The following is a 20,583-nucleotide window of genomic DNA, read 5'->3' on the forward strand; positions in this document are numbered from 1 at the left end:
GCCTTATGCCCCAACCGGGACGAAGATGATAAGTAATAGAGAAGTACAGAATACTTTTATACAAAATGCTTCTTTCTGTTACGCTCCAGAGACTGTGCTAGACAAAAATAGATACCGTACTTTTCGCACTATAAGCCGCACCTGACTATAAGCCGCAGCAGCTAAATTGAATGATGTGTACATACCGTAATTCCTCTAATAGTAACCGGGTCTCAAATACAAGCCGGGTCTCTATTAATGGCCGGGTGCGCTCTTGAGCTAAGCAATTATAAGCCGGCCTCCTAATACAAGCCGGGTTACTAATATACTGAGCTGCATACTGAGCTAGTTACTTGATTTCACTGTAACGTTGAAATGACCAGTGACCACCTGTAATTGCACTGTTTACTATTTCATACAGTACTTGGTTTCAATAAATGAACCCAGTACATTTTACTGGGTTCAAATTGACACAAAATGTTGATTTATTCATTATGATCCGTTTGAAAATTTGAAATATAGGCCTCCCTCTTATACAGGCCTCCTCCTAATACAAGCCTGGTACCCGCTACAGTTGAAACAAATACAAGCCGGGGTTACTATTAGAGGAATTACGGTATATAAGCCGCACTGGACTATAAGCTGCATGTGTTTTAATGTTTAATTACCATAAGGAGTGGAGCCTGCAGCTTAATTTGACTCAACACGGGAAACCTCACCCGGCCCGGACACGGAAAGGATTGACAGATTGATTGCTCTTTCTCGATTCTGTTGGTGGTGGTGCATGGCCGTTCTTATATTGAGCTTTAAGTTCCCACCTCTACAGAGAATGACTCCCACCTCTACAGAGAATGACTCCCATTGGGACACAATACTGTCGGACAAATAACAAGAATTAACTCATTTACAAGTTGTATTAAGTTTAGCAAATAAGGGAACAGATAAATAACATTTCAATGCAGTAAAAAAAGCAATATTTCGATTTTCGGGTTTTGTCCACATAAGCCGCACCGTTATATAAGCCGCAGGGTCGAAAAATGGGGAAAAAAGCTGCGGCTTATAGTCCGAAAAGTACGGTAAGTATAAAATAAGTATAGCTGAATTCTATAGCTGACTTCCGGTCAGCTATAGAATGGAGTAAGTCGCATGTGACACAGCTGCTCACCCGTTATTTTTTTTTTCCGTTTTAAAAACATATTTATAGACCACCAATGCGTTTAAAACTTGACGCATATATCAACTGAGATTATCAACTAACTATATTGACTGAAAGATTCGAGATGCCAACAACAAGGAAAGATCATAAAACGCTTCCAAAACCAAGCGCAGAAGACCCCCCTATGGCCGCGGGACACGTTCGCAAAATCGCAGAGGATATTGACGGGATGTCCACCCCAAGTTCAACCCCTATAATCACCTCCTCAGACTCGGAATATATCATCCGGGAAATGAAAAATGAAATGAAAAAAATGGAGAAGTCAATAACCGAAACAATAACCGAAAAAGTAGATGCTATCAAAGAATCTATCGAAGGCAAAATAGAAGCGCTAAGGGTGGATGCCGAGGCACATATTAAGCGCACCGTGGCACTGGAAATTGGCTTGGAAGCACACCAACAAAATTTCGATCGCATCTACAATGAAGTAGAGGCTAACAAAGTTAACCTAACTGCTGAGATGAAGGGGAACTACAATGAAATCAAGACGGAGCTCAGCGAAATAACGTTGGAGCTCACGCGAATCAATAAAGAACAGAAAGCCAAAATATTCGAGATGGAATATCAAAAACGCAAGCTGAATATTCGTATTGTCGGTCTGGACGAATCAGTGAGATGTGAAAACCCTGAAGAGTTTGCCACAGAATTACAGAAAATCTTGGGAACAGGAATCCTTCCTAAAATACCGGAGGTGGATCAGTGCTTCAGATTGGGACCCCGCTCCATTGGCAATAACGCTAAGCCCAGAGTGATATTAGTTATACTGCGCCAAGTCAGAATAAAAGAAATGATTATGCGTGAAACTCGCAGGATGAAAGGCAATCTGAAATACATGGAGGTACCAATACACTGCTTTGAAGATTATTGTCGTGAGGTAGTGGAACTGCGTGCCAAGTTCAAGACGGTGATGTCTCAACTATACCTGGGGAAATACAGACCCCTACTAATATACCCGGCAATACTTCGCATCGTCGACAAACAAGGAGCAAAGGTTCTCCTCAACTCGCCTGAAGATGCAGCCAAATTCCTGTCTGAACAACACGCAGAATAGTGTATAAATGGCCTTTTAAATCTCAGTTATGCAAGGTCACCATATAGTACAACCTTTAATAACCGAGGATTTGGGACAGAGAGACCTACGTGCTCAGAGTTTTTGAATGCTTTCCCCGACGTGTTTATATTATTGCGGACATATTGGATTTAAGATTGGAACACTCCAGAACATACTGGAACATTCAGACAATGTAAAAATGACATATTGGAATAATCTAGAACATCGAAGCATTCTTTGATATATGGAGCATTCTGGAATATCAGCAATACGTGGTCATTCACTCTACCAGAAGCCCCTCGGGGGAATAATCAACAGCTATCTAGATGCAGAACCACAGAGCCATCATAGCCGGCCGGCTGAAAGATCACTCTACACAACAATCATCGCCCACCCCGGTCAGGGGAAATGCTGCATATACGTATTTAAAAACTGTTTTTTATTAATGGGAAATAATTTCACTACTTCTCCAATTTATACTTTAGATGTTTAAGCATAGCAATGCTCTTTTAAGATCTAAGTTAATGTTCTCTTCCTTTTACTTGTTTTTTTCTCTTTTTCATCCGCTCTCTCTGATTTATTGAGGCTCTCTCTTCAGTTCAATACCTTCATCTTATTCATGGGTTACTATAAATTACACAAGTTCATATAAAATGTAAGTGATTAGGGCATGACAATTGAAGCTTATTTTTGGTCTTTATTTTTAGTTTATCTCATTTAAATTTTTATTTATTTATTTTTTACGGGTAAGTGGCCAAGCCACAGTCGACATTCTACTTATGGTAGAATTTAGAGTGTTATATCCTATGGTATACATAGGAATGTTAAGGATAATTGGATCATTCTGGGATATCCGGTGGTGCAAGGGAGGGAGTCATACGCAAAGGTTGTGTTCATGGAACACAATCCTGTACGACTCTCGGTGGGAGGGAAGGGTAGGGGATTTTTATTTGTATATATGTATGTTTTTAAGCTCGGCTCTCAACGGGACCTCACTAGTGGGATGTATATCTATTATTGCCTCGCACTCTAGAAGCATTACCAAAAATTACAATGCAACATGTATAGACTATGGCTAGTTTGAATATAATGATATGGAACACCGGGGGAATAAATAACCAACTCAAACGCAAAAGCGTGCTCACACTGATGAAAAAAGAACATGTGGACATTGCTCTGCTAAGCGAAACACACATTCTAGGGAAAGACATAGGTAAATTAGCGGACAACATATACCATAATATCAGTCACTCCTCTATTGGTACGAGAACTCGGGGTGTAGCAATAGTCGTTAAACGTAAGTTGAATATTGTACTAAAGGGAGTATGGTCTGATGTAGAAGGTCGGATAACTATAGCTAAGATTGAACATAAGAACAGGAAAATAGCGTTGATAGCGGTATACGCCCCAAATTTGTACGAAGAAGATTTCTTCACTACACTAACCAATGCAATGTTAGACATTCCCGATTACTCATTTATAATAGGAGCGGATTTTAATGCCATCTGGAACCCAAGGATGGACAAATCTTACCTCGCCTTTTCCAGCGAACAAAAGAATTCATCGAAGGCATTAAAGGATTGGTCAAAGATTACAGGTGTAAAGGACTTATGGCGGTTACTTAATCCCACGACCCGAAAGTACTCTTGTCGATCTGCGAGACATAAGACACTATCCAGAATAGATTATGTCTTTGCATCACAGAGACTATTTGATAATTATGAAGTGGAAATGATACCCAACGCACTATCAGATCACTGTTATTTACTCCTTAAAGGTACATTTGGTATACTATCCTCCCGAGCCCCAAGATGGCGATTTAACTCGTTGCTGCTTAACAAGGAATTCATTACACAACTCAAAGAAGCTCTTATAGTATTCCAACGGGAGAATGCAAACTCGGTGCAAGACCCCAGAATAATATGGATGGCGGTAAAGGGAATGATCAAAGACTTCACGGATAGCTTTTCCTCCAAAATGCGCAAGAATCAAAGCACAAAACTGGATGAGCTGGAAACGCTTTACTCAACGTTATTTAATTCTCTGAAATACAACAACTCAACTCGACTAGAAAATCAAGTTAACGTACTAAAAATAGAGATCAATGCCATATACAGACAACAATCGGAAATACAAATACGCAGCACAAGACAACAGCAGTACTCCCATGGCTCCAAACCCAGTCACCTATTAGCCATGCGATTAAGAATGAATGCAACATTTGCAGATATAACTACCATTAGAGCACAACAAGTACTTGTAACAGATCCTGTAAAAATAAACAATACATTCAAAGTATTCTACTCCGACTTATATAAATCAGAAATGACCTTCGATCAAACAAAATGGACACATTTCTTAATCAAATTATTCTCCCTAAACTTTCAGAGGATGACGCTAAACAGTTAGAAATACCGATCACACTAGAGGAACTCAAGAAGGCCATAACCGCAATGAAAAGTGGTAAGGCTCCAGGAAGAGACGGTTTCCCATCAGAAATGTACCTTTCTTGTTGGGACATAATTGGCCCCTTATTACTAAATATGATCTTATACTCAGTCAAGGAGGGGAACTTCCATAAAATTGACAATATTGCACTCATAACAGTCCTCCTTAAAAAAGACAAAGACCCCAACGAGTGCGGTAGTTATAGACCTTTAAGCCTCCTCGGAACAGATATCAAACTGTACTCTAAGGTATTAGCCATCAGATTACAAAAGCATATGACGTCTTTAGTTCACCCGGACCAAACTGGCTTCATAGGAGGCCGCCTGATCACTGAGAACATAAGACGTATACTGCACGTACTTGATGCCGACAAGGAGGACACCATACCTAAGGCGATGCTGTCCCTGGATGCTATGAAGGCCTTTGACAGGCTGGAATGGTCGTATCTGTGGGCAGTGCTAGAAAGGATGGGGTTAGGAAAAGGATTCATCGATATGATTAAAGTATTATACAAAGACCCATCGGCCATGATTACAACAGGCACAATCATCTCTGAAATATTTCCGGTATCACGCTCTGCCAGACAGGGTTGTCCTCTTAGTCCCGGACTGTTCAATCTATCATTAGAGCCTTTAGCACAATATATAAGACAATCCCAAACCATAGAACCTATCGTAATCAAGGGCACACAACAAAACATTTGTTTATATGCGGACGATGTAATATTGTTCATGAAAAACCCCAACACCACATTGCCTCATCTGCTCAAGTTGATTGAGGACTTTGGTGATTTATCGGGATTTAAGATAAATTGGCCGAAGTCGGCTTTCCTTCCACTTAACACCCCTGCAAAAAAAGATACAACCCTCCCAGGACAGATACCGATGGTAAAACATTTCAGATGCTTGGAAGTGGAAATATTCCCTACCATAAGACAAACGGTGAAGCACAACTACACAAAAATCCAAAACAAAATCAAAGGCGACCTTGATAGATGGGCAAAACTTAAAAACACAGTACAAGCACGGATATCAATAGTTAAGATGGATGTACTACCTAAAATCAACTTCTTCTGTTCAATGCTACCGTTACCCCCTCCAGAGGGTTACTGGAAAAGATTACACTCCTCCACATACAAATTTATTTGGAATAACAAACCACCACGTATAAAAAGATCCACCGCACAGAGAAATAAAGCAGATGGTGGCATGGCATTTCCAGATTTTTTCCTATATTTTAAGGCGTACTCATTAAGTCCATTGACAACATGGTTTGACTCCCAAGCATTAGCATCTTGGAGAAAAATAGAAGAAAACATAGTAGCCCCACATAGACTGAAGGACATAGCATACACTAAACTACCAATCAAGCACTGTGAACGAAAATTTGGCCCCATAATTACTCATGCGATCCGGATATGGCGTGAATCACAAAAAAAAAATCCTAACCCACAAGAATGGCACAATCATACTCCCTTATTCAATAACAATGCTCTCTTAATTGGAAAACGACCTATAAGATTCCCTATATGGGAAGAGCAAGGCATGCACTCATTAGGGGATGTTTTTAACAAACAGGGTTTTTGTAGTGATAAAGAAATACGCAAAAAATTTAATCTCACCAAGTCCACATGGCTTTTTCACAAACAGTTAGAGCTATGTTTGAAGTCTCACGGTGTTCCATTAGACAGACCAATTGAACACCACAGATACCACAAATTCTTCTACTCAAGAGAGACATCGAGAGGTTTTGTTTCAGAATTTTATCATCAATTACTAACGTCCTCGTATGAAACCCTCCAACTTGACTCTGTCTGGAGGAGGGATATACCAGACCTGGAAAATGACTTTGATTGGCAAGGAGCCTGGGCAAATGTCCGACTTACATCAAGGAACCCGGATCATCAACAAATCAATCTTAACTATATTCACAAGACATACTTGACTCCTATAAGACTGTGCCGAATGGGGCTCAAACAAGATTCCAAATGCACCCAATGTACAAATGGGGACGAAGGGACATTTATGCACATGTATTGGGACTGCTCACCAGTTAAGGCATTCTGGAAAGATGTGACCCAACAAATATCAAAACTCGTATCTTGGAATATACCTGTACACCCCTCGGTATTGCTGTTGAATGATGTTTTTGAGTTTGCAGTGAATCCACAGCTAAAGAGATTGGTTTTATCGGGTATCACAGTAGCCAAAAAGCTGATCGCATCACGCTGGTTTCAACCGGAAAAAATGTGCCGTAAAGTTTGGTTTCTTACATATCTCGATGTAATTTACCATGAAATATCTACAGCAAGAATTCTGGGTCTCAATGAATCCAAAATGTCAATGTGGTTAGAAGTGGTGGAGAGAATAAAAGCTAGCTTATAATGGTAGTGTCTGGTTAGGTGCGAGGGATAGTGGAGGTACTTCTCAAGGTGGAGTCCGGGAGGGGGGGGTTCGAGCTGAGCATATGTGTGTAGGTTTTTTTTTTTAGATAACAGGTATCTTATATAAAACTAACTAAAAGGTGATCTCATTGGATGTGCCCTGACAATTAATGCTTGTATATCTTATCGTGTGTTGTCATGTTTGTTTATATGTTTGTTTAAAAAATAATAAAAAAATAAAATACAAAATAAGTATAGCAAGTATAAAATAGAAGTCAAGTACGTAGACACAAGTGTTCAGTATGTACATATATACAATGTTCAATGCAGAGTAGAAGTAACTGAGTTACCATACAATATACTATACAATATAATAATATACAATATACTATACAGTGCAAAGCAGAAATGGGATGAGGGACAATTTAGGTACAATTTACAGTAAGGTGGGTGCTGCAGTGAGTTGTTTGTTTAAAGTGAGTGTGTGCGTGTGGATGTGTGTACTGTGAGTGCATTTGATGGTTGTTACATAGTGTTATTGTTCGTTGAGCATCCTGATGGCCTGGGGATAGAAGCTTCTTCTGAGTCACTCTGTGCTTGCCATGAGACTCCGGTATCGCTTGCCTGACCGCAGCAGTTCAAGGAGGCAGTTGTTTGAGTGGCTGGAGTCTTTGATCATTCTCTTAGCCTTACCCATGCACCGCTTGTTGTAAATGTCCTGGAGCAGTGGTTCTCAACTAGTCTAGCCTCGGGACCCAACATTTTCCTTAGTCATTAATAAGTCACGACCCAAAAATTTTAACCACTATGATGTACACATTTTTTTTGTTTTTTTTGTTTGCAGTAATACGCAATCTTTCAAAACATGAAATAAACACAAAAAGTGCAACAAAAGTGCAACTATTGCTAAAAACCCAATGAAATAAAATAATAATAATAAATAATTATGCTTCTTAGCAGACTTCTTAGCTTAACATAACAGACCTACAGTAAGTTTGGGGGAACTACGGGGATAACTGGGGTTGCAACAAAAGTGCAACTAAGGGCTAAAAACACAATGAAATAAAATAATAATAATAATAATAATAATAATAATAATAATAATAATAATAATAATAATAAATAATATATCCTTCTTAGCAGACTTCTTAGCTTAACATCACAGGGAACTAATGGGATAACTGGGGATGTTGTTTGCTCCTGATAAGAGTCTCAACGTCTGGGGTGATGTTAGACAAAGCAACTCTGAGGTCATGCTCAATGTCCAATCTGTTCCTCTGCTGTCTTCAGCTGGACCAGAGCTGAGAAGCCACTTTCACAAAGATAGGTAGTGCAAAAAAAGTATTATACATTTTCTTTTTTTTTATTTATTTCCCCCCCACACACATCCGCGACCCACCAGTTGAGAAACACTGTCCTGGAGAGTGGGAAGCCCCCCTCCAATTGTGCGTTCGGCTGAACGGGCCACTCTCTGGAGTCTGTTACGGTCTTGTGCGGTGCTATTCCCAAACCAGGAGGTGATATTGCCAGTCAGGATGCTCTCTATTGTACATGAGTAGAAGTTCTTAAGGATCTTCTGACTGACTTGGAACTTCCTTAGGCGCCTGAGGAAGTAGAGGTGTTGCCGTGCCTTCTTCACAACACTGTCAATGTGTGTGGTCCATGTCAAGTCCTCGGATATGTGGACTCTGAGGTACTTAAAACTGTTCACTCTCTCAACCGGTGCCCCGTCGATGCTGAGGGGGCTGTAGTCCCTGACCCCCGACCTCCTAAAGTTCACAATCAAATCAAAGCACGGTGGTGTAGTGGTTAACACTGTCGCCTCACAGCAAGAAGGTCCAGGGTTCGATTCCCGCTTGGGGACCAGGTTTCCATGATGCCAGGTACCCAGGTGGGGTATCTCCCAGGCCTTTCTGTGTGGAGTTTGCATGTTCTCCCCGTGCTCGCAAGGGTTTCCCCCCCGATAAGATAAACCCAATGGAAAAACATGCACAACAACAGATCGCTAACGCTGTGGCGTCCTTGACGAAGACGGACAGGAGCACTTGGATTGGTCCCCTGGCGCGGCTCACGTTGACGCCTGTCTGCTCCCGGCTGCCCTTGGGGGGGAAGGACGACGGGATGGGTTAATCGCAGAGACGAATCGCATCAGCGATCCTACAGACAATGCATGCGTGTGTGTTCCGGTGTGTGTGTGTGTGTGTTGAGGATAATTGCCAATGCCAATTAAAGACCTCTGAGCAGGTCCTGCATTATTATTTGTTTTGCTGACGTTCAGGGAGAGGCTGTTCTCTTGACACCATCCCGCTAGAACCTTGACCTCCTCCATGTAGGCCCTCGTCGTTTGCAGAGATCAGGCCCACCACTACTGTGTCGTCAGCAAATTTGATGATTGTGTTGTTGTTCCGCTGTGCCACACAGTCATGTGTGTACTAGGGATGTGCATCTCCTCACTGAGGCCGATGCGATGTGCATCTCGATACGGTGCCAACGATACGATACATTAACGATACATTTGAAGCACCGGGCGATGCGATGCGATATGATTCACCCCCTGTTGAGATACGATACGATTGGATAAGATTTGATTCAACATAATGCGATTCGGGGCGATACGATGCGATTCAACACGATGTAAAATAATAATAAATAATACAATTTTATGGTATGACAGAGGATTTGGTTGTATTCCTTATATGCAGGTTATATTATTATTAAAAATAAAATAATCTACTGTAAGACAATTTATATAAAAACTCTTGGGTGCCTAAGAAGACTTTTGCATAAACTGTCTTTTCTATCCACTTTAGCTAAAAACACACGAGAGAGAGAGAGAGAGAGAGAGAGAGAGAGCCCCTCCCCGTCTGAGCTGTCGTCGACAGTTGATGATGTCACACACTAGACTAGGTCACTAGGATGCGTCGTCTATACTTTCCGACCGTAGCTCCGCTCCATTATGTCAACAACACGGAGCCAGGCTGGATAGATGCATGAAGCGATATAATTAAGAAATGAATAACCAATAAATGTGAAGTTATCTTTGAACCCCTGTTGTCAAGCGTCTTCAATATACCCCCCCCCCTCCTCACTAATGGTACTGGTGTTGCAGAGTCACTTTAGTTAGACACTAGTTTAGCGTTAGCTGAACGGCTAACTAGCGTTAGCCAGAGGCTACTAGCGTTAGCATGTTGAGCAATTCTATTCATGTCTCCTCGACTTCCACTGTTTATTGATAACTGTGACGCGGCTCTCGCCTTATATGTAGTAGCGAAGCAATAGTATCTGCTGTGTGTGTGTGTGCAGTCACAGTGCACTGCTGACAAGTGGATGAGAGGAAATTATATCAATGCATCGGTTTTTGACGATGCAAAGACGCTACAACAAGATGCATCGCGAGTTCAGCCTGACATTTTGCCGACGCGGACTTATTCCACCGGTGCACTCCCATCGTGAACGTGTATGCCGGCGCACCGATGCAAATCGATGAATCGTCACATCACTAGTGTGTACAGGGAGTAGAGGAGGGGACTCAGAACACAGCCCTGGGGGGCCCCTATGTTGAGAGTGATGGATGAGGAGGTGCAGTTGCCTGCTCTCACCACCTGGGGTCTGCCCGTCAGGAAGTCCAAGACCCACTGGCAGAGGTCATAGTTCAAGCCCAGGTCCCTGAGCTTGGCTATGAGTTTGGAGGAGACTATGGTATTGAATGCTGAGCTGTAGTCGATGAACAGCATTCTCACATAGTTCCCCTGCCTCTTGTCCAGGTGTGATGCTGCTGTGTGCAGCACATGGGCTATGGCGTCCTCCGTGGACCTGTTGGGGCGGTATGCAAATGGCAGGGGGTCCAGGTTGATGGGGAGGGAGGAGCAGATGTAGCCCTTTACTAGCTTCTCAAAGCACTTCATGGCTATGGAGGTGAGAGCTACAGGGCGGTAGTCGTTGAGGCAAGCGGGCGTAGATTTTTTGGGTACAGGGATAATAGTGGACTTCTTCAGACAGGTGGGGATGACAGCCTGTTCTAAGGACAGGTTAAATATGTCAGTGAATACTGGGGCCAGTTGGTCGGCACAGACATTTAGGACGCGGCTGGGGATACCGTCCGGTCCTGCTGCCTTCCCGATATTCACTTTCTTAAAGGTCCTCCTCCTCACAGTCATCTATGTTCATAGATATTGACCTAACTGACCAAGATCACTGGAATAACACAAAGTACATGCTGTTTTAGGGGTGGGTACAGCCTTTCATTTATACTCCTTGCGCCTGGTTGGCAAATTATACAGCATCATCCTCACTCATTTACAATCAGTTGAGAAAATAACAAAGCTGCACTAGTTACCAGTTGAATAGAAGTATCACTCAGTACGAGTGTGCAAGTCCAAGTAATAATCCAAATAAAATCCCCAAAAGTACCATCTGAAACATGAGGCCACAACATTTTATTACCTTTACCATTTAAGGAATATTGCTAGAGTTCGACCGTTTCTCCGTTTCAGATACTGAAAAGATAATTCACGGTTACATATCAACTGGCCTCGCGTCCCGCTCTGCTTGCTGAGCTAACCCCTTATCTCCATGCACCTAGCGTGCACGAGAAACAAAAACAAATGCACCCACTTGCCCGTGACCACGCCCCTCCCATGCGTCCCCTATATGACGCCGGAAGTGGTCACGCCTCACCCTTCCTCATTTCGTTTCCACACGCGGAAGCAGCTAGATGCACTTCAGAACTGGAGATTGTTATTAAGCAGAAGGTGAAATTAAATAATGTTGGGAATTCGCCAGAAGTTCGCCAGCCCCCGGAACCTTCTCGGCGCGTCCTGACAGCACGACGGCCCTATCCTGTGTTTTCCTCGTCTCGTGACAGCGGACCAATGGACGTCGCGCGACGGTTAGCAGTCGCACTAAGTCGCACATAGGTAGGGCCTGCGCTAAGCAGGCATTGGTAATGGCATTTGTGATACTGCTCGTTGTCTCGTGAGACGACCGAGTGATGCATTGGCGCAGGGGGCGGGATATTTGGGAAAACATGGTCGTCATGACTCTCTTTTGGATGTTTTTCCAGGTATCCTAGCGCGCAGCTAATGCTACAATGTTGGGCCGCCGTTCCCCATGTACCCCGCCGAGGGCTGTCTTTACGGTCTTCCCTCCTCTTAACCATTCATGCTGATGGTCAATCGGTGTCTAATGTTGGGGGTTTAGCGGGGGCTTATTTACCCTTTCAGGGCTCAGGGCAGGTGTGCTTTTTGTGAATCTATGAATTGAAAATGGGGGTCCCTGATGTAGACAGGACTATCGTTTTCTCTGATCTGCATCCCCTTAACAATAGTCTGTATTGGGCTAGCCCATTCTGCAATACGTTAGAGTTTTCATTCATTCATCCCTTCACGGGTGCACACCGCAGTGGAGGTTGTTACATGACTACTGGTGGAGCAGTGCTTCACTAGTAGTAGACTTGTCAGCAGCCACCACTGGTGTTCCGTGCTTAGTGAAGCAGGTGGCATCTGTCCTTTGCCCTGACATGGTGAGACGGTGTCCCGCCCGGCCGACGCCATGAGGCGAGTCGGCCCGGCAGGTGGCTGGTGGGCTGATGAAGCTTATACCGCCGCGGTACAGAATTTAGCAGCAGCTGACAACATTGCTCAATTGGCTGCTTTGACAAAAATGGTGTCGGTGGTGGGGCCTTAGGGCCAGCCGACGTCAAACCATCGCTCGAGGTTTTGAGGTTATTCAGCTTTTGACCTAGCCGCAAGCTATAACCGCAGGGAGGACTAGGATGCTGTCAACGGTTCTTCACAGGCATCTTTGGTTGGAGCAATCTCCCCTTGAGGAGGGAAGGGGTCTCTTCCTCAGGGCTCCCCTCTCCGCGGGTGGACCTTGGTCTGTCCACGGAGGCGCAGGCGGTATTTGACCTGGGCTCCACGCCGCCCCACACCGCGCAGCCAGAGGTAAGAGCACGGCCTCGGCTGCGGCGAGGCCCCCGGCCATGTTTCCCCCGCCTGAGATACCCTGGACACAAAGAAAACAGGTGATCACAAGGCCGACAGGCTCGGCGGCCCGAGGGATCGGCTATATTAGATGGGTACGCCCTAAAAAAACGTTGCCATCTAGCTGTGTCTAGCACGCTCTCCGGTTACTCCCCCCCCCGCTACGCTACGGGACACAGGGCTCCGATTTGTTCCCTTTGGCTGCGGGCCGCGTTCTTCCAGTGAAGAGCAAGCGGCCCCACATTTCGCTTCTCATGGAGACAGGGGCTGACACCCAGTTGCTAGCTAGGCCTGGGTCTGTCTATGAGAATGCTGTGCTGTCAAGCGGCTCCCACACCACACGTCCTGCGTCTGTGTTTGGTGAGCCTGGTGTTGTATCCGTCGACGGGAGCAGGGTTCCCTGTATCTAAAACATTTTGTCAGAGGGGGAACTCTAGGCCCAGGAGGTCGCAGCGTCGGTTCCCCCCAGCCCCGCCAGGCCGGGTATTACGTTAGTGCCTCCCCCGTCTGGACCGATCCCGCGGCGGTCAGCAGGCACGCGTAATTTGGGTGGTAGTAATATCACTACAGGGCTACGGTGTGTAGAGACCCACCCTATCGGGCAGTGTGAGGACCACACACCATGCATGTCCAGCTGCGGAGCAGGCTGTCCTCAGCAAGCTAAGCCGGGAAGATGCTCAGCGGGGGAGCCTGTCACCAGGGGTGATGGCCGCTCCCCCCGTATCAGACCGCCCCTTCTGTCGGGGTCCCCCCCTTGGGTGCGATTGCCTCGTTGGTAGAGTCAGGGTGCGATATCTCGGCTCCACGAGACACCCTGCTCGCGTGGTTGGCAAGACCAGGGTTGACAACGCACAGCGGGAGGGACCGGGCCACCTATCTACGATTCCTAGCGGACCAGCGGCAGTTGGCGGCGGGGGCGCTTTGGAATTTTACCACGTATGGCTGCAGTGGTAGCCATATGTCTGTGTGGATGGAGATAACGCTGAGGGCGGCGCTTGTGTTACAGTTTACACATCCCCGCCCTCAGTTTTTGGGTGGCCTGTACTGTGGTCACCGCGGGCCCTCTCTCAGGCACGCGGAACACTGTTCTGCCTCCTGTTCTGGGGCAGCCTCTAGGCTTGGCTGCTGAAAGGGTGAATCTGGTGGGGATGAGTCTTGACTCTTCTGTGGTTAACGCCATCCGGAACGCGCGCACTCCGTCCACTACCGCGGCTTACGCTGGGAAGTGGCGTATGGTCGAGAGTGGGTGGCAGAACATTGTTCAGCCACCCTCTCGTGGGACGTTCTTGCTTGGCGCACGGCGTCTCAAGCCTGTGGAACGTTCTCTGTCTCCGAGTCGGGACCTCCAACTGTTCTGGAAAGGCTGTTGAGGGCCCTGTTTGGTCTCTTGAACAGGCGCCATTAGATCGTCTGTTTTACGACCGCATTCCTTTTTTGGGCCAGCACCTCCGCTAAATGCGTGGGTGAGCCATGTGCTCTCTCTGGGCGGCCTGAGTGCCTGTCTGTTCGGGCCGATAACGGGGCGACTCTGAGGCCTAATCCGGTCTTCGTGCCAAAGAATATCCGGAGCTCTTTTCGCTCCAGGGATATTGTGATTCAGGCGTTTCATCCTCCTCCTCACGCTAGTGGGTTGGAGTCGAGCCTTCACCTGTCGTGTCCTGTCCGTACACTGGGGGTTTACCTTAGTCGCACGCAGGGTCTCCGATCAACTTGTTGTTTGTTACGGTGTCCAAGCAGCGCCTGTCACATTGGTTGTGCGAGGGCATTGCCCTTTGCTACATGTTGGCTGGACAGGTTCCCCCCGGGGGCGTCAGAGCGCACTCCATTTGTGGTGTGGCGGCCTCTGCTGCCCTGTTAGGGGGGGCCTCAGTGGAGGACATTTGTGCTGCGGCCTCCTGGTCCTCCCAGAGTGCTTTTGTTAGGTTTTACCTCATGGATGTGACTGGGGGTTCTGTGAAACTCCCAGGCAGTCCTGAGGTCCGGAACCTCTCCTGCGTCCCGTCGTCAGGTGGGCTAGCGGGAGTGTGTGGGTGTGGACCGCGGCCTGATTCCCCCCCTTTTCGCACTTTGGTGGAGTTGACTCCCTCCCCCCCTTCGTTAGGACGGGCGGGTGGACGGGACGCCTATTCTTTAATCCCAGCCGAAGAGTGCTGCCGAGTGCTTCCGCGTTTTCCCTGATTGGCTGCGACACGCCCCGCGGCAGCGGCAGAGCTGCGGCATTATGCAGCCGTAATCCCAGCTGTTTTTCCATCGACGCTTAGCTCAACTCGTTCGCCGCCTTGCTGTGGAGCCTGCGGTGCGGTTGGTGACAAGTTCGAATCAACTTCACTTCTTTTTTTTTTACGTTTATCATCTCTCGCTATAAACGTGCATTCTTTCGCCGGTTAAGTTTAGGCATTCTTTCGGAGTTGGTTATGGTTAGGGTTAAGTTAAGGTTAGGGTTAAGGTTAGGCATTATTTCGGAGTTGGTTAAGGTTAAGTTAAGGTTAGGGTTAAGGTTAGGCATTCTTTCGGAGTTGGTTAAGGTTAGGGTTAAGTTAAGGTTAGGGTTAAGGTTAGGCATTATTTCGGAGTTGGTTAAGGTTTGTCGCAGAGCATGGCAATAGAATGCCTGTCTGTCTTTCTTGACGTGGAGGCAGCAGCCTATTTCCGCTCTACCGCTCTGCCGCGCGCCGCGGTCACATGGCCAATCAGAGAAACGCAACGCACTCTTCGGCTGGGATTAATATAGACGCGGACGGGACTCCCCTCCTCCCTGGCTGGGGCTTATGGACCCTCAGGGGGTGCATTTGTGCGGGCCACGCGTCTGCTCTGCCCTTATCTCAGTAGGCAGAGCGGGACGCGAGGCCAGTTGATATGTAACGTATGGTTATTCTATAACCCTAGTTACATGATACTGGCTGAGCGTCCCGCTCTTAGCGCCCTGAGGTCCCTTGGATGTTTTCCGCTTATGGAAATCTGACAAAGACCAGACGCAGACACACATTACACCAATTTTAAAGTTACATTACACACATTTTAAAGTCCCTGCACTGGTTTTAAGATCCTTTTATTCGTTTTTTAAATCACTATGGCAATACACCTGCCTATTTATCTGAAATGCCTTTTAGGTATGTGCCCAGCAGAACCTTTAGAATCCTCCGACACTGGTCTCCACAGGCTAGAACAACAAAGCCTGGAGAAGCAGCGTTTAGCTATGATGGTCCTATAGCCGTTGGAACAACCTGCCAGAGGATCTACAGGTTTCTGAATCTTTCTGAAAGACATACCTTTCTAGCATTGCTGGGTTTTTCGGAGTGATTTTATTGATTTTTATTTGTATGTTTCTTGTCTTTTTAATTATTCTTTGCAATTAATTTCCGTGAAGCACATCGAGTTGCACTTACCGTATGTGTGCTATACAAATAAAGTTTGATTGATTGATCGATTGATGATGGGATGATCATAGAAATCAAAATGTGTATGGTATTTGTTATTCATACCGTGCATTTGGTTAGAGTATATACATAAAATAACTAGCATTTTCAGAATGTCTTTTTCCTCTTGAGAAGACTACTTTTGGATTTCCTATAACTCATTCACAACCAGGGTGGCAAATGAACACCACCTGGTCAATTCAGTTTGTGGCTGGTATGTCTCTGTACTTTGGCAGGTGACATCATTTGAAAGATTCCATTCTTACAGCCATGGTCCGTTCCGACCGAAAGCAACCAAGTCTAGTGTTCAATACATTTTCCAATGTAGAGGAGCGTATGCAGTACCTCGCGTGCACCTTTTGGCCGCATTTGCTCTGCATTCTAGCAGCGCGGCTGTTTTCAATTAAGTGTATGCGGCCACAAGGTGCACGCGAGGTACTGCATATGCTCCTCTAGACGTTTATGCTTTATTTGTATACGGTAAGTGCAACTCGATTCACAGAAATGAATTGAAAAGAATAATTAAAAAAGGCAAGAAATAAACAAATAATAATAAAAATCAATTAAATTACTCCAATACGTTATTTGTATAGCACACATACGGTAAGTGCAACTCGATGTGCTTCACAGAAAATAATTGCAAAGAATAATTAAAAAGGCAAGAAACAAACAAATAATAATAAAAATCAATCAAATTACTCCAAAAAGCCTAGGTGTTGTGAAGGGCCAGATTAAACCGAATATATATATTTATTTATATATATATATTTAATTGTATTTGTATATTCTCTAATATTCCTTGATATCCCTTGTATATTCCTTGTACAATATGCATTGAATATCCATTCTAGCCTACTGAACATCCCATAATAGTCTCCATTCTACTATTGGTCGAGACCTTGGTGCCAGGCTGCCATACCCCCCCAGACCCAGTTCAAACGTACCGCTCAACATGTACGAACAAGTCCTAGTTCCGCGTAGGAATCTGGCTACCGCACCACTAATGGGACTATTTGTTCATAGTGCGTATATATACTGCGCTACTAAAGTAGGACTTCTTTTTCAGTCCGGTGAGAATACTACCGTAGTCAGTACCCCATCGTTTCGGGCAGAGAACTGGCTGCTTATCCAGGGTGGTTGACCCCACGTGAAGCTGCACCCGAGGAGCCCCAGAGCCGACGAGCGAGTGGACCTGTATACCGGATTATTCTACCGACGACAGCCCGCCTTCCCCGGCACGGATTATGCTTTGTATACGTTGATTATTCCATGGATAAAGACCCCCGACACTGCCGTGTGTTGGAACCCCCCCCCCTGGAGAGGACGCAAGGTGAGGAGACGCTCTGCAAGACGAGGTCGCTTCACGTCTCTCCTCCGTGGACCGGAGGACGCCGGCCCACAAAGAGTCCACCTGCTTTCATCTGTGGTCCAAGGATCGCCGGCGCATTGAACGGCACTACAGTGGGTTCACCTGGGATACCCTTGGCCGGATGAGGCAGCCGGATTCTACCCCCCCCCCCCTTCCTACTCCTGTCGGCTTACAAGCGACCGGATTAACCCCCCCCTAGTGTATCCAGCCTATAATCATTAAAGTATCATTGCTGTTATTCCTTAAACTATTCCAGGTCGTATATGTACCACCTGCGCCTTCAGAGATTGGACATTCTCTATTGATATACCGACGAATACTCTTGCCATAAAAGTGCATACTAATTCCCATTCATAAATGTGATTGATTTGATTAAGTGCTTGCTCTACACACCATCGCTGTGTAGAAATAAAGACCTATTTCTAATTCGTACATTTGTGTTGGATCCGTTTCATCTACGTGACAGTGTTCATCATAATATATTTATGCCGAGTACTGGGTGGCCGAATATTAAGTACAAAGGTAGTGGTAGTAAGTATCATATCTAGTAATACAGTCAGGGAATTGTACCCCTCAGTTACACTAGGTAAATGCAATGCTAAAAAGGTGCGTCTTTCAGAAAGATTCAGAAACCTGTAGATCCTCCGGAAGGTTGTTCCAAAGAATATAGCTCCTTCATAGCTAGACTTGGCTGCTTTGTTTGAAAACGAACCATCAGTTCAGCTGGTGAAACAGTGACAGTGGCTGGGAGCTAGTCACTATGGCCGTGAGACAGAAAGGTCCACATCCTGCCCTGTTCACATACCTCCTCCCCCCCCTCGTCGACTAGTGTCCAGTTGCCAGACTCCGGGCCGGAGGTCGCCGAGGTCTGGCTCTCACAAGGCTTCATATGTCCAAGGAACTCTGCTCTGTGCCTGGGGGCAGGAGACAGGACAAAGAGAGGTCAGGGGTCAAGGATTAGGGTGAGCGAGCAGCAGTAACATTTTAGAGCCCGAATGCATGACTCGGCTTCTCACAATATATACGAACAAGGAACATTCCTTGAGTTCGAGATTATGGCTCGGCGTACACGGTTTACGTTAATAGTATAGTGGCGATAGATGAGCCTATCGCAAACCCCCGCCCTCGGAAGCAACAGTCGTGATTGGAGGATCAAGAAAAGAGGGCGTGGGTTTGAGACAGGTCAATTAGGGGGTTGTGATGGTAATCACCTGGCTGGAGACATGAGAATGGCCAGAGCCTGCATGAAGTTCTGCACACCGGAGGTGTTCCCAAACACCTTGATCTGAAACACACGTGAGAAAAGATGGCAGCCAGTTCTCTAAATGACTGAGGTACCACCCTACCAATGTCTGCTTGGGAAAGACTGTCTGACCTGTAGGAAGGGTGCAGCCCACTTGCCGACGCCGGCAGGGCAGCAGAGCAGGTGGCACAGCAGGTACAGGTGCTCCCCTGGCGCTCCGACACGCAGGAACACCGTCACCTGGAGACACAGAGGACCTACGTTAGAAAGCTCAACAAATGGTAAATGGACTGCATTTATATAGCTCTTGTTATATCCAAAGCGGTTTACAATTTATGCCTCACATTCACCCATTCACTCATACATTCACACACCGACTCAAGGATACTTTGACATCTTGCTGGGAGAAGCCGGAATCAAACCTTCTGCTTACCAGGTCTTACCGCTCTACCTCCTGAGCCACTGTCGCTCAACAGCTGACCTGGACATCAGGGCGCCTCCGCTTCTTTCAAATGGTCATTCAATGCTCACTGTATGCATGTGGCGGCTGGGTGGCGCAGCGGACATTGCGCTCGTCACCAACGCAAGAGACACCGGGTTTGACTCCGGCTGTCTGTGCTGCCTCCGGCTTGGGCCAGCCGTCATATTAATTCAATTGGCAGAATTAGCGGGTGGAAGTCGATGGGTGGTAATCTGGACGTTGTGGACAGCGACTCCTACAGGTCGGTTGGGGACGCCTGCACAGCAGAAACAGGAAATGGCGGGGGTAGTGTGAGCCTCCCACACGGTACACCTCGCCAATGAGAGTCCGCGCTGGCAGGTGAAAAGATGTGACAGGCTGCCTCCTCGTGTACGGGAGGGGACACGTGATGCAAGGCTTCTATCCTCCCTACAACCGGCCAGTGGGGGGCATATGCGAGCAACGTTCAAGACAGGGGAGGGAAGAATTGGCACATTGGAATTGGGATGAGAGAAAAATGGAAAAAGAGAACAAGTGGATAAAAAAAAGGGAGTGTATGCATGTATGATTACCATGCTAATTGTCTGTGCGAGCATGCCATCCTCAATCCATCTTTCTGTGTGTGTGTGTGTGTGTGTGTGTGTGTGTGTGTGTGTGTGTGTGTGTGTGTGTGTGTGTGCGTGTGTTGGACAGTGTGGCCTTCAGTCTTTATTGGTTTCCCCAGCAGCCAAGCTCTTGTTAGAGACGTCTAGCCCCTTCCGTGACTGCGATGTGCAAGCCAGGGGCTTTTGAATCCTGGTGCACCTGCGCTGATCACATCACAGCGCAGGCGCACCAGGCAGCCAAATACGGAAATACACGAGTACCACTAGTTTTATAAAAATGATTTAAAATGTTTATTAGCAACTCCGAGCTTTCAGACCCCAGCGCGGCTGTGTGTGAAACCCTAATTGTACGCTGGGTACCTTTTAAATTCATATGTGATATATTTTTGACCCACCCCGAGCTTATAAGCAGTGCTTGGTGGTCCAAAT

At 46.1% G+C, this 20,583-nt stretch overlaps 1 protein-coding gene across 1 annotated transcript in view; it reads right to left on the reverse strand.

Moving 5' to 3' along the window:
• epg5 (ectopic P-granules autophagy protein 5 homolog (C. elegans)) overlaps positions 1–20,583 on the reverse strand; it is a gene marked incomplete at its 5' end in the record, with an annotated part of 131,151 nt that overhangs the window by 98,999 nt on the left and 11,569 nt on the right. The window contains 3 exons of the mRNA XM_084323116.1: positions 18,652–18,760; positions 19,058–19,131; positions 19,222–19,329. Coding sequence (XP_084179242.1) covers positions 18,652–18,760; positions 19,058–19,131; positions 19,222–19,329 — 291 coding nt within the window. The remainder of the gene's footprint in view (positions 1–18,651; positions 18,761–19,057; positions 19,132–19,221; positions 19,330–20,583) is intronic.

Source organism: Notolepis coatsorum (genome assembly GCF_963971535.1).
Source record: "Notolepis coatsorum genome assembly, chromosome: 10".
NCBI classification, from domain to species: domain Eukaryota; kingdom Metazoa; phylum Chordata; class Actinopteri; order Aulopiformes; family Paralepididae; genus Notolepis; species Notolepis coatsorum.